The following is a 14,271-nucleotide window of genomic DNA, read 5'->3' as shown; positions in this document are numbered from 1 at the left end:
AAGGGGAGGGGCCGACTGAATCAGACGTCGTAAGAAAAATGACTTGTCACCTTCAATGTCGGCACAAGACTCTAATGTGTGTTGACTAAAAAGTTTGCCATGGTCCTTCTTACGTAAACTGTACACCTCTAAGGTCCCCCAGGGGAATGGGCCAACTCTTTCTCGTGTGAGGTCCGGGGAATAAACGTGTCAGGCTTTGCGGACCTGTGACAGTCTGGAGGCAGCCCTCAACTGTGCTGCAGAAGCACAAAAGCAGCCCCAGACACCATGTCCACAACGGAGTGTGACCGTGTGCCACCAGAACAACCAAAAGAGGCGGCAGGCTACTGCGCTGAACGCTGAACTGACAATTTTGTCTTATTTTGAGTAACGGAAGAGAATCCTCTGAGGTTTTTATGACTTATCCCCTTAACCCTGGGCAGTTTTCACCCGTAACTAGCTCGCAGACCTCCTCCTGCCTTTTTTCTTTTTTTAGTGATCTGCCTTTGGTTTTTTTATAGGAAGAGCAGATCCTCCTGCGTTCATGTGAGCTCAAGAAAGAATAGAGAAATACTGGAAACGGCATATACAGGCGAGGGAAAGGGCACGACTAACTCCCGCGGAGCAGACCGTTCAACTGCCACAAGCGACAGGACAGGCACAGGCCGGTGTGCGGCCTCCCGCTCAGGAGTGCGCAGCGGCTGCGGACTCGGAGCAGGTATCTCGTGGGGGGAATGAACACCTCCGGCCCGGGGAGCTGGGTACACGAGAGTCAGTTAAGAGAGCTTCTACCGTAATACAATTCTATGAAAGAGCCAAACAAGAAAAGAACCTCAAAATCCAGAAGGTATAAAATATAGCTGGATGTTTTCATGTGATGGATACACAAAAAGGACATGGAATTTCTTTTAAAACTGAGGAATCAGATAGTCGGATACGTGATTCCCGATGTTTACAGATACTTTCGATGAGTGACACGTCAATCTAGTAAGTTTTATAATTAAGACCCATCAATATAAAATATTCACAGTAAAGGACTGAAACAGGAGAAATGCAGAGTAACAACACGGAACAGTCTAAACGATAAGAACTTAATGATGAAACGGCCCAAGTATAACTATCTTGCAGCCCCCAAATGTATGGCCATGGAGCAGAGGGATCTCTTTACCAGGATTATAATGGAGAAAAACTCTCTCTTAAATCTGTAAAACCAAAATGATGGCTATTTAAGCAGCTTAACACACCACACTATTACTTATGGTTTACCAAATAATCAAGTCTATACCTCTAGATTGAAGGAGGTCAACTTCTTTCAGTGTACAGTCAACATTTATCTGGAGTTGTCTGTTCATGCTTCTCAATCTTGTCATTTCCTCAGGCTAGTAAGAAAGGACCCAAAATAGCAATTGTGGGAAAGTCATTATCAAGCCCAACATTTAAGAACTGCTATTCACGTTAATCGTTCTGACTGGTTATTACCAAGATATATGGCCTTAGTCCAAAAGAGGGCACGCTGAAGAAGTCCTAAACGCTGAAAGGAACAGTCAGGTAAAACGGGGACATCAGTATGGCCACGTAAACACAAAACGTGCATTGTAATCACAGAGCATGGTAAGGGAAGCTATGAGGATCAATCTGTAAAACAAGCAACGTCCACGATTGTAGTCTCATCCAGGCTTGGAGAAATGACAACAGTACTAAGTTAAATTAATGTGGAGTGTCAGACACTGTTCACCAGAGGTTTCTTACTCGTTCCTCACCACCATCTTTCAGGGCAAGCATCGCCAGTTTATAAATGAGGAAGCCGATGCCCCAAGCAGACCTAAAACTTTTCCAAGGTTATCAAAGAAAGGAAGTGGTAGAACCGGGATTTAAACACACTTTTTCTCCTACATCAAACAAGTGGGCTCCACTCTTCCTCCAACTTCCTTTCCTTTTTCATTGACTTCCAGCCCAACCTACTCCCCTTAGGCGTTTCAGGGGCGTACACGAGACAAATGTAAAGAATGCTCTATTCTTCAGTTCAAGTTTTCTGGAAGACTTGACTTCCTCTGGCCTTCTAAGTTTCTTTACATATATACAGGAAAAAAATAAGTGAGGTTTTAAATTCCAGAGGCATAGGGACTAAAGCGTTCACCACAGCCCAGATATTAACTCAGTTACTAATGTGCCTTGAGCTACATACGGTAAAAGATGAATATCTGTTAGGACAGAAGTTGTTAAAAACCTGTATTTTTCTACACACCATGTTAATATGAGAGTCAAGACAAATGAGCAAAAAGGCTCTCCATTTACAATAATACAAGCTCTCACACTGGAGGTGTTCTCGGAATAACTGGGACGGCCCCTTAAATTCGCGAGTATGCAACCTTTAAAATAAGGGATAGAACACAATATAATAAGAGCTACAATTCCTTACACTGCTATGGGAACACGAAAGTCATTCAGAAATATTTATTAAGGACTGCCTGACTTTTTCCTATCTGCAAAACACGGGACATTACCACATAAAATGCTTATACCTTGTCTACCAGGCAATAGCAAGAGTTTAAAATATACGTGGGCATCTTCACTAAAGATAAAGCACTCGGATCAGTGCTAGGAGTATGTAAAAAAAAAAACCTCATTCTTTGTAGAATCTTACCCGGAAAGTCAAGTACCTAAACGAGTTGAATCTTCCTATGAAGGTGCAGGAGGAAGGGCGGGGGGGGGGGGGGTGTTTCAGACGCAAGGGTCCTAAATAGTGAAGCTACATAAGTAAGTATGGAAATACTAGAATACACTTGATAGTCCAGAGGCTACGAGCACATTTCCCTGTAAGAATACCAGCAGCTCTAGTCAACAGGATCATTTCCAAAGACAGGAGAACCACCAGAATTCCCTAAAGAAATAACTTCCCTGTAAGATTCTTAGGTCCTTTTTCATAGCTTCTGATGAAACCAAGGGGTGGGGGAGCTATTTCTGAAAAGTCAGTACCATTTGTAAACAAGTGCACTGTATTTTCGAGGAGGACTTTCAAGATTGGCTGTGTAATTTAGAGTTGTTGTAAAAGATCTGACAAAGTCAAAAATTCTAAGCTTTTTTTCAGAAGGTGGCAGAAATACCTTAAGTCAACTGAGCACTTGAAGAAGTTGTTATCACAGAGAGCAAGGCTGACGACCACTGTTGTTGTTTGGTGGCTTGGCCCTCATTATGCATCTGGGGCTGGAAAATGTAAGTTAGTCCAAAAACCTGCTTAGAACAAGATGAAGGAGAGGAAAAACTTGGGGGAGGGGGAACTGGCAGCTCTCTGCTTAGTGAAACCTTATTTATCCTTCAAGGTTTAAGTTGCATTTTCCCCTCCACCATGAAACTGTCTCATCTTTGAACCCTAACAGCAAAAAGCTAACATTGCTATCGCAAAACTCTCCAAGTACTTAATATCCCTACCATTTAGCTGGCCGACACTTCCGATTCTCTTTTCTCTCACACAAAAACACAATGCTTTGCAAAGAACAGACTGAGGCCATCTTGCACTTGTGCCCTCCTTAGATCATTTCACTCTTTCTCTAAATTCTACAACTGCAACCTGTAGCTGGTAACCAATGTGCATTTCAGGCTCCTGAGGTACACACGGTTTTTTTTTAATGCACTGCTTGTTAAGAAGCTGATTTGCAAACTTGAAGGTAGAGATAGGAGCTTAGTAGCGCACGCACACACACACACCAAAACCCTGCAAAACTATTCTCTTTTCTGTAATCCCACACGTGAGTGGGACAAAGCCACTTACCGAGCACTTCACTCCATGCCAAACACTTTTACATATGTTGTCTCTTTATCTTGACAATATTAAAATATAATTCCCTTTTACAGATAGGGAAAATCAAATGCACAGAAGAGCCAGTGATTGCCAAAACTATTCTGCCTCCAGAGCCTATGTGGACACTCTGTGAACTATGTCCTGGTGCCTCAAGTGAGCCTCCATCAACAATAGGGAATTCTGACTAAATGCTTTACTTCTGGATTAACTTCCTCTGTAACATACCCTTATGTTATACATGTTCCTAAAGCTACAGTTTTGCAAAATGGTTCTCATCGGTGTGTGTTTTTCCAGTGTTGTCCAACCAACACTTATAAGACTATTCACTATTTGCTGGGTACTACATAAATTCATTACTATGTATTATTTAATCCTAACAAAAATCCCAAGAGACAGGTATTCACAGGTATCATAGCTAAGAAAGTTGACAGTGAAGAGAGAGCCACTGTCTGAACATCCATCTAGAACTGTCCCTCACCCACGCGTTGTTAATAGTCCCTCCTTCTACTCTACGGCTGGCAGCACACACGGAAGGGGATCACACGCTTAAATTTCTCGTCTCTCAAATACTGTCAGTTACTTGGCAGGAATTATCCAACAGCCATAGGTCAGTAAACACAGGGCCCACGGTTACGTGAGGAAAAATGCCTTTTATGCTAAGAAAATCTGTTTATGCTCCATAAGTACCTAAAAGACTGCAAAGTGCCCAACCACCAGGGTAGATTCTCGTGTGGGTTATATTCTTCAATACCTCCCTAGTCACAGAATTCAATGAAGATTTTGAGTGGAGGAAAAAAATGAAGAATTCATCACCTTTTAAAGACAGCTTTGTAATTTTCTAAGCATTTTAAGTAAAATCCTCCCTTCTTATAACACTATTCTTTGAAATTCTTTCTAATACTGACTAAATTCCTTTCAATTACTAAATATACCTGTTTATCAATAATTTCTTTCTGGCAAATTCCACCGGTTTCCCCAGGACCAGCAGAATAATCTTCAAACACCTCAGCCTCAACATCTATGCCCCACCCGACCGATGCACATTAACCCGTTAACACTCCAGAAACCTCGCCTTACGAGTGAGACCTGTATGTGCTACCTCCTGAAGGTCTGCGTGTCTTAACTTCACACCTTTGTTAGCTCAGTGCTCTCTTCCCTTAGCAAACGCCCTCCCTGAGGAGTGGGTCTTTGGCCTTTTCCCCTTCCCTCTATTCACCGTAGGAAAATCAGCTGGAAACCAGGGACCTGCTTCCATATAAAAACACATCATGAAACTGCATGTAATTTCAGGAGTTCACAGATTTCCTTTGAGAAGCCACAATTCTCCATTAAAAACTTGTCTACAAAGGCAGAGCCGCATGCTGTCTGCAAGAGGCCCGACACGCAGGCCACTTCTCTAAACTTGGAAATGCTCAGAAACCTCCCTCAGTGTCGACACGTTGGGAAAAGAAGGAACGGCCCTATGGAAAGAAGCCAAGTGTAAGGTGAAGCCCTGAAGAAGACGCAGGACTTACCCATTTAGAGCTCCAGAAGAGGACGCGGGAAGGCAGAAGTGCACAGAGTACACACACAGACGAGGGGCCGGGGGACTTGTCTCATCACCCGCGAGCGTAAACAGCACTGACCCCACTGTGTTAGAATTATCTGTTGACAGATCTACTCGTCTCGCTGGCGGGTATGCGCTAAGCACCCAGCACAGGACCGCATTCATCGACTAAAAACGGCCTGCTGCACAGAGGAATGTTCAAAGGTGAAGTGACAGATCGGATCACAGCAAGCTGGTGTTGTCACAAGATTTTAGGAGGCTGGTTTCAAAACTTGCCAGGTTGCTTAACAATTTTTAGAACTCATCAGCAGTACTAAACATGTTAAAAACATACCGTCTAACTCTTTGCGTGAGAGCAGTGACCGTTAGGACTGCGGTCAAAACTGCTATCTTAGTTTCTACAATTATTTACACTTAACAACACTTCTCTGCCTGGAAATACTCTATGGTCAACACTTTCCAAGATTCATATCGATAGCGTTCTAAGTCATTTGAATTAATGTGCTTAAATAAGTAACTTTTAAACCTTGGCAATTTATATGTATATTACATGCTTAAAAGAAAAAACGGACACGTGAGAACAAATGACAAAATACTTAGTAGGGTGCACTTTCCTACTTTGACAAAAACTTACAGTTAATGAGATGCCATACCTTGATTATAAATGTCAGTTATTTGAAAATACGGATGAATCTATGGAATTCATACAGGTGAAAAAAAAATACAAGCATCGCATTAGTTTGATGAGAACTACTGAAGGCCACAGTCCCTTGTCCGTCGTTTAAAGAGCACAAAGCCCCTGCAGGGAAGAGAACCTGCAAGAGAAACGAGTGACCTGGACAGCCACCATCCCCACCTTCCCATCCACACACCGCCACCGAGGACTTACCGTGGGAATCGCCGTGGTACAGCTGACCCTTCGGAGCCGTCTCTGCATCAGGTCATGCTCCATACCGTTAACTTCGGCCTTCAAGCGCTCGAGCTCCTCTTTCTCGAGTTTCAACTGCTTTGCTAACCTCTCCATCCTTGCTCGCTGATGTAACAGCAAGGCTACAGTGTTACAGACAGAGTCATCGCAGAGAGGAACAGTGAACCAGTGACTGGGAAAGTTCTCCATGCACTGCCAACGCGTAAAATACTCCAAAGGAACCCTGTCCTCAACCTGAGCGGGCACTTACTCTTGTGTCTTGCTAATGCTGTCTTACCTTTCCCAGATCTGCTTGACTTTGGCTCTCGTACCAAAATGACACCCGCTGTAGGTCCCGCTGGCTCTGCCGTCCTTTGTTTCCCTAAGACTGTGTTTTTAACTATGCCTGACTACCAGGCATATTTAATTACAATCGTAATTACTATCCGCCTCACATACTGAAAGAATAAATTCTCAGCTAGCTTGAAATCTGAATAGACTTAAAAAATCCTGTCGTCTTTTTCTTTAGTTAGGCTCACTATTAACTAATCCGACAACGTTCTTCATCACCAGTCCCACTTGTAAGTAGACAGCGCTTATAAATATTACACGCTCCAGGCCATTCTCTAAAACAGACACAAATTCTTTGACTTTGATCAACTACAGCCCACCCTCTTTTTCCTACTGTGTAGTTTGTTTTCTGACAATATTGACTTCGCGTGTCTGTATTTTTGTCCCAATGCACGTTCTTCCTAAAAAACATTATCACGCCTATGTGTTCATATTTTAAAACAGAGAACTCTGAAAGCAATAACCCTATTCTTGACAGCTATGCTACTGCCCAATATTTAATCAACACTAAACATTTAAATAAAACTAAACAGCTAATCCGGGGGCGCCTGGGTGGATCAGTCGGTTCAGCATCCGACTTCAGCTCAGGTCATGATCTCGCAGTTTGTGAAGTTCATGAGGTCAAGCCCAGCATCGGGCTCTGTGCTGACAGCTGGGAGCCTGGAGCCTGCTTTGGATTCTGGGTCTCCCCCCTCTCTCTGCCCCTCCCCCACTGGTGCTCTTTCTCTCTCGAAAAATAAATGAAAACATTAAAAAAATTAAACAGCCAAGAAATGTGTTTTTTTTTTCAACAGGAGACTGCCACCTCACCACAAAGATGAAATTTCATAGTAGGGCTAAATGAAATTACCTTGTGTATAGGCATAGTCATCTGATCCAGAACTAGAACTCCTCTGGTATTTATGGCTTCCCTTTTCTCCCCCAGAACCAGGTATCACTGAAATGGGTTGAATCGGTTCTGGGGCTGCAGAACGTTCTTCTTGGTCCACTAAATTTAAAAGATTTTCAGTCGTCGCTCGACCTACGGTAATTTTAAAAACTGTAGTTGGGTTTGGTATCATTCGAGGAGACGGTGACGGAACACATGAAGGTCCAGTTGGCTGTGTATACGTAATATACACAGGATTAACACTAAATGGAGGTTTTGGTTGCCCGGACATGCCTCTTGAAGGGGAACTTGAAGGTGGCGTGGTGGCTGTGTACAGTGAGTGCTGATTCCGTGGAGACGGCTGATTACTGATAGGTGAAGGACTCCTGTTCATGGCCGTCCCAGGTCTCTGAGAGGGTTCAACTGTAATTTCTATCTTCTTCATGGATCCTTTGGGTAAGCTGGACGGTGCGTACGGGAGATAGGCGACCGAATGGCTCCCCTGTTTCTGATAGCTAGGAGGTCCTTGTTGATACGGATGGGGTGGCGTGGTGGAAGGACTAGGTGGCATAAAGACATGGGAACCTGGATGGCCCAACTGGGAAGGCTGCACTTGATGTTGCGGAGAGCTGAAGGGTGAAGGACACTGAGAAGGGGGCGGTGAATGGTAAGCAGGTTGAGGAATCTGCTGCTGTTTGGGAGAATACTGAGAAGGCTGATAGTTCTGTTGATGTGGATAAACGGGTAAGGGACGCTGGCTGTAATGAGGCACCGGGCCCTGGGGGGAGGACTGCCACGGCGTACTCTGAGGAGTTTGTCTCCCTGATGAACTCTGAGATGTCTGTCTAATATAAATAGAACCAGGAGGCCCATAGAGATTGCTTGGAATCTGTGGCAGGATTTGTAAAGCTCTTGGTACAGTCTGTCCGGAAGGGAGGTTCTGGGATACCGTAACAGTAATGGGATTGGTACCATACCGAGGTATGTGCATGTATGAAGGAGGAGGAGGGGGTGGTGGCGAAGGCCCTTGCATAGCAGACGGACTCATTCCTGTTTGCATGGAAGATGGCTGTTGAGGTGGCTGTGAAGGAGGAGTAGCTGCACTTCTGTTCTGTTCGTTCATAAAAAAGGGATTGTAGTTCGGAGCAGCAGCCACAACAGCTGGAGCTGAGTGTGGTTCCTGAACTAAGCAGATCAGCTGTTTACTTGCCGCATGCTGTGGATCAATATGTCCATCGCTTGAGCTGTGTACCAGTGTTCGACCACCGTTAAGTTGGGCTCCATCTGCTGGGTGGTAGCTACTAGGAGAATGGATACCCAGATTAATATGCAAAAGGCGATTTCGATTCATCCTGTTGTCCTCTGGACTATGGTATTCCATATATAAGTATTTGCTACTCTCCTGGGAAAGGGCTCGGCAACAGGCTTCAAGATTGTTGTTGTTCTAGGGGAAAAAGACAGTAACGTTGGCAAAATTAACAAATCTTAATAGTGGAAGTGAAACTTTGCCGGTTACGCAAATACAACTGTCCTAGAATAAGTAGACAACGGTACTTTCGGCAGAAAAAGCTTCGCGGTCATCTATTCTGACCAGGAGATCCCAAACAATTCATCCGGTTCCACAGACCGGAAGCTCACAGGACTATTACTACCACGACTGCTACAGAAATGTCAAGAACCCGCCAATGAACTTTGTGACTCAACTCCCAGGTTTCTGACTCCAAGTCCAGGGCTCATTTTATGTCTGTTGCATCTCAACAAACTAAAATGTTGGGCTAATCTTGGACTCACCACAACCGCTCTGAAATACAAGTTAAAGTAATACTCGTCATTAATAGTTAAACTGGAAAACATGAAAACAACCATGCTTTAGTTTTCAAAAAGCACTGAAACTACAGAAGGAGAAAAATTATAAAATTCCTGGAGTCAAAACAATAAAAACTCTAAAGCAGTCTTTTTTAACCAAATTGATCCCTACATCACTTCAGTTATCGTTATGAAAGAGTAAGCTAAACAAAGAAATCAGTAAAAACGAATACACTTTTTGAACTATGGTTCCACGACTTTGCCAAAGTTATGGTAAATTCTAACAGGAAACCAGGTCTCAACTGCCTTAATGAAATTCACTCACACTCCCAGAGTCTCAAAATTTTTTACCCACTGAAATGCTGGTTGCTTGGTAAACCTTCAACATCACTGGAGGGTTTCAATTTTGTGAGTTAGGCACATACTCACAGATGATAATAGCAGAGTGACATTTTAGACACTCCACTCAACAATAATCATTCTGATGAAGGATTCCTTTTTTGATTTAAAATGCTATAAGGTAGTTTTCCGTTAAAATACAAAAATCTCAACTATTTTATCAGCCTCAAGCACCGTATTATTTATTGCCTTCACAATAATAAAGTTTGTCAATTACTGGGACTTTGTAGTTCAGAAATATACACACAGATATGCACATACATACGTGTGTACTACTACCTATTTTAGGAAAAAGCACATTTTATAGAAAAATGAAAGGAAACACTTTTACTTCTGCTAAGGAGCACATAAGGTTAAACCCAAAACAGAACACTGAGTGCTATAATTTTGCCACTGGAATAACTTCTGGGTTCATCTATTTCAACTCATTTCCACATGAGGAAAGAAATGCCCGCGGAGTTACATGGCTTGACAACAAGCACTCGACTAATTGACGGGGAGCCAGTTCGAGATTCTTGGTGTCTTGCCTCCCACGGCTGCTTCCACTGTAACACAGTCATTTCAAGGGAGAGGATGTTGGGCCAAAAGCAAATTGTTCTAAGGCTTCAGAGGAAGTAAACGCAGATTCAGTTAAGCAAACCTTCATAAAATGAATTCTCAGAAATGTAAAGAATTGGCTTTATCAAAACCCCATACACAACTGGTATCTTTTTCCTTACATAAAGCTTCTGATACTAAAATTCTGAGCCAGAGAAAAAAGTAATTGTTGAAATTTAAAAAGAAAATTATTACAATTCACAGTCTGGCCTTTTTCTTATCCTGTATGAAAATCACTCTGATCTGATCAAGGAAGAAAAGCTAGATATTTAGCAAATTTGGATCCAAAGGATTCAAATCGATTGCCAACTAGAAAATGTCACTGACCGATATCTGAGAGAAAAGAGTATGAGAAGTGAAGATAAAGTATCTCTGCGATTGGATTAAAAGGAGAACAAAAACTAGACAGTTTTATATGAAACCTAAAGCAGTCGTGGGTACTTCACTATTTGACATTTGTCTTAGTACTGTTGAAATTTCGTGTTTTCTACAGTGAATTAGGCAGCCTAAGTAAAACAGTATCCTCACAAGAGGACCCGAATTCAAAATGATACAAGGCTGACTTGCTAGCCTATTCAAATGCGTGTCTACAGTGACAAGGTAAGTCAATTTTCTCATCAAGAAAAAATGTAAACCAAAAATACAGACATTTAAGTATTATTTTTATGAAAGCATTTTTAAAATAAAACCACCAGAATGAAAGGTCATATTTAACCTGCTGACTGCCTTCAAAGAAAAACATGGATATAAAATATACCAGTCAATATGAAGAATAAATCAAAATTATTTAGTTGGATAAAGACATAAAAATAATTAAGAAAACACATAAAAGGTTTTGAAAAGACTGGGGCAAAAAAGCATATTCCTAAAGTGATTGTAAATTGAGAGGACAGCTCAGAGAGACTTTAAGACTTGTATATTAAATGTAAACTACTGAGTCTTTAAATGTAAACAGAAAAACTTTTCAGAGCCAGGAACTGGTAAGTCTCTCTACCAATAAACTGTATTAATCCCAACGGAACAAAGAAGAGAAAGACTTGGGTCAATGTAAAGTAATAACAAATGATCATTAACTTGAATTTAAAGTCCATTCCTTCAGTTTAGAAAGCATGATAAAGACACTAAGCCGTGAAAAAATACAGGTGATAATGGGAAAAATTAAATTTGAAAAAACAAAGTCAGAGCTGGGGGGAGCTGGTTAGGACAGGTAAGGAAGGTGATTGCTTGGAAATGGTTTTAACTAGAAGCCTCACTCTTGCTTGATTTCATTCCAGCGGGAAGCACCTTTACTCTACCAGAGACCAAAATGGGGCTAAAATAGACAACAGAAAGACAGACTGGGAATGTGTGCTAGAAAAAACAAAGGCAAGTTATAATACAAAAATCACAACCCAAAGGTCTAGACCTAGTAAAAGGGCTATGAAGCACCACTTTTGCCACAATGATTCTGAGAGTCTCTACTGGCAAATAACCTCAACTGTATACAGGCTTAGGTGATATCCTGAGCCATTCACACTGCAATTAGGTAGAGTTGGCATATTACGCAGTAAGGAACGATTTGAACTGACTGCGTGTGACAAAGACCAGTGGGCAGCAGGATAGTAGTGTAGACCCAAACGTAAACCAAAAAGGGAAATTCTATAACCCAAAACACACCAAGATCCTGTGGAGGATGATGCAAAATTCAACAGGGAGAGAGTATCAGGCCTGTTTCTCTGTTGTCCTTGAATGGGAAAACATATTTTATCCAATATGAAAGATTTATTTTAATATAAGACAACAAAACCAAAGGACTATGGTTAAACTAGAGAAAGTGGCCTTATACTTAAAACTGCATCTTAGTAACCATTTATTAACAAGAAAAACACTAAGAAAGGGACAGGACTCTCTATAGACCTTTAAACATTGGCTCAAAGTTAAAATGATAACTCTGAGATTCAAAATTCAAATGTAAGAATTTGGGGACTGATGAAACAAACTCCAATATGTAAGAAGGCAAATTGTGAACCGAATCATTTTTCCTTTTGCTGCATGCCTTTACTCTTTTCTTAACGGGTTCTTAATGGGGTAGGTTTTGCCTCCCATGAGGCCTTTATCAATGTGTGGAAGACATTTTGAGTTGTCACAACCGCAGGAATACTATCATCATCTAGTGGTAGAGAGACCAAGAATGCTGCTCACCGGCCTACGAAGTACAAGGCAGGGCCCCACAACAAAGACTACCCACCCAAAATGTCGATGGCACCAAGGTTGAGAAATCCTGCTCTGAATGCTTCCCACTGCCCTCCTCCACACACACAAGAAAGGTGAACTGACTTCTAGTCACCACAACACAAAGCCAGCCCTAATAAGGAGAAATGTAGCTTAATATCACTATCATTGCTGGGTAATCTACCTGTAACATGCATTGAGACACAACACCCTCTGGAATCTCCGGGAAACGTTGTCGGAGGTCATGGAGAACCTGCATATCAAGCTGTGGACTGCTTTGCGCCATGCCAGAACAGATGGTGGTCAAGTATCTGTTAGGAAATTGATGCTAACCGGCCTTCCAATAGTAATGATCTTCCAACACCGCAGTCATTTTCTATTGAAAGAAATCAAAGTTAATCACTGTGCTATACACCTGAAACTCATGTAACATTGTGTCGACAATACTTCAATAAAAAGGTAAAAGAAATGAAACTATGGTTGCATTTAAGTACATATTTCACTTGACTCAAAAAGAAATGACCAATATGTTAAAATGGAAAGACCCAACATGAGCACATTTGATTCCAAAGTTATAAAATTGAGTTCAACTTAGCCAGACTTTTCTGACGTAATATAGCCAATCACGGGTTTCGAAACAAAAAAAGCCAAACTGCATCCCGAAACTTCAGTTTCATTTTAATGCTTAAAAAAAAAAAACTGCAGCAGCTAGTTTAAACTACAGATTATTAGTTGGCAACCAAGTTTTTCTAGCCTTGAGAAATGCTACTTAAATATAATCACTTATGTTTTACCAAGGGCTATTACATCACTCCTCTAAAGCAGAGTAATCATTTCAAATGTCTGAAAACAAGGACTTGGTAACACCACAAAGCATACTTGTCCTGTCTGCCTTACATTCTGCTCGTATTTTGAGGCCAAAAGGTTTGAATTTCAAGTGTGAGTAAAGGAAACCCAATGTCTAAAGGAAATAACTTAGCAAGCAAAAATGAAAATGTAGACTCCTTTGTTTTTAAAGATGATGCTAGTGGCCCAGCATGAGCCAGACCTAACTAGGTAGGCTTTCACCTACTTCTGATGCCACCAGCAGAAAGGCTAAAATGGAAGGATTTGAGATTACAATTTGAGTGTAGAAAAATAACATCTAATCTCACTGGCACTACTCAAGTTAAGCACTCATATAAACAAGGCAAGGAGTGAAATAATAATGAAATCATAAATTAACTGGCACGGTCAAGGATCAATAAGCCAGTACACTTTTTAATACAGCTGACCTTTGAATGACAGGGGGATCAGGGGCACCAACCCCTGTGTAGTCGAAAATCCACATATAACTTTTGACTCGCCAATAACTTAACTACTAATAGCCTGCTACTGACCTTACTGATAATGTAAACAGTTGATTAACACACATTTTGCATGTTAAATTCTTACAAAAGTAAATTCAAGAAAAAAATGTTAAGAAAATCACAAGGAACTGAGATGCCTGGGTAGCTCAGTCGGTTAAGCGGCTGACTTGGGCTCAGGTCAATGATCTCACGGTCGGTGAGTTCAGGCCCCACGTCGGGCTCTGTGCTGACAGCTCGGAGCCTGGAGCCTGTTTCGGATTCTGTGTCTCCCTCTCTCTCTGACCCTCCCCCATTCATGCTCTGTCTCTGTCTCAAAAATAAACAAACATTAAAAAAAATTTTTTTTAAAGAAAATCACAAGGAAGAAAAAATACATTTACAGCACTGTACTGTATTTTTAAAAAAATTTCTTTTAATGTTTATTTACTTTTGAGAGAGAGAGAGAGAGAGAGAGCGGGT

At 41.6% G+C, this 14,271-nt stretch overlaps 1 protein-coding gene across 4 annotated transcripts in view; it reads right to left on the bottom strand.

Annotated features, from left to right (window-relative positions):
* TAB3 (TGF-beta activated kinase 1 (MAP3K7) binding protein 3) overlaps positions 1 to 14,271 on the bottom strand; it is an 88,266-nt gene that overhangs the window by 17,324 nt on the left and 56,671 nt on the right. For all 4 annotated transcript variants that reach the window (XM_081792653.1, XM_081792654.1, XM_081792656.1 and 1 more), the window contains 4 exons: positions 12,648 to 12,839; positions 7,433 to 8,894; positions 6,214 to 6,374; positions 1,265 to 1,358 (listed from right to left, as the gene is read on the bottom strand). In XM_081792653.1, coding sequence (XP_081648779.1) covers positions 1,265 to 1,358; positions 6,214 to 6,374; positions 7,433 to 8,894; positions 12,648 to 12,749 — 1,819 coding nt within the window. In that variant the 5' untranslated portion in view covers positions 12,750 to 12,839. The remainder of the gene's footprint in view (positions 1 to 1,264; positions 1,359 to 6,213; positions 6,375 to 7,432; positions 8,895 to 12,647; positions 12,840 to 14,271) is intronic.

The sequence above is a fragment of the Panthera onca genome, chromosome X (genome assembly GCF_046562875.1).
Source record: "Panthera onca isolate mPanOnc1 chromosome X, mPanOnc1 haplotype 2, whole genome shotgun sequence".
In the NCBI taxonomy this organism is placed as follows: Eukaryota; Metazoa; Chordata; class Mammalia; order Carnivora; family Felidae; genus Panthera; species Panthera onca.
Note: the sequence above shows the minus strand (reverse complement) of the source record. Positions and strands in the feature narration are given on the sequence as shown.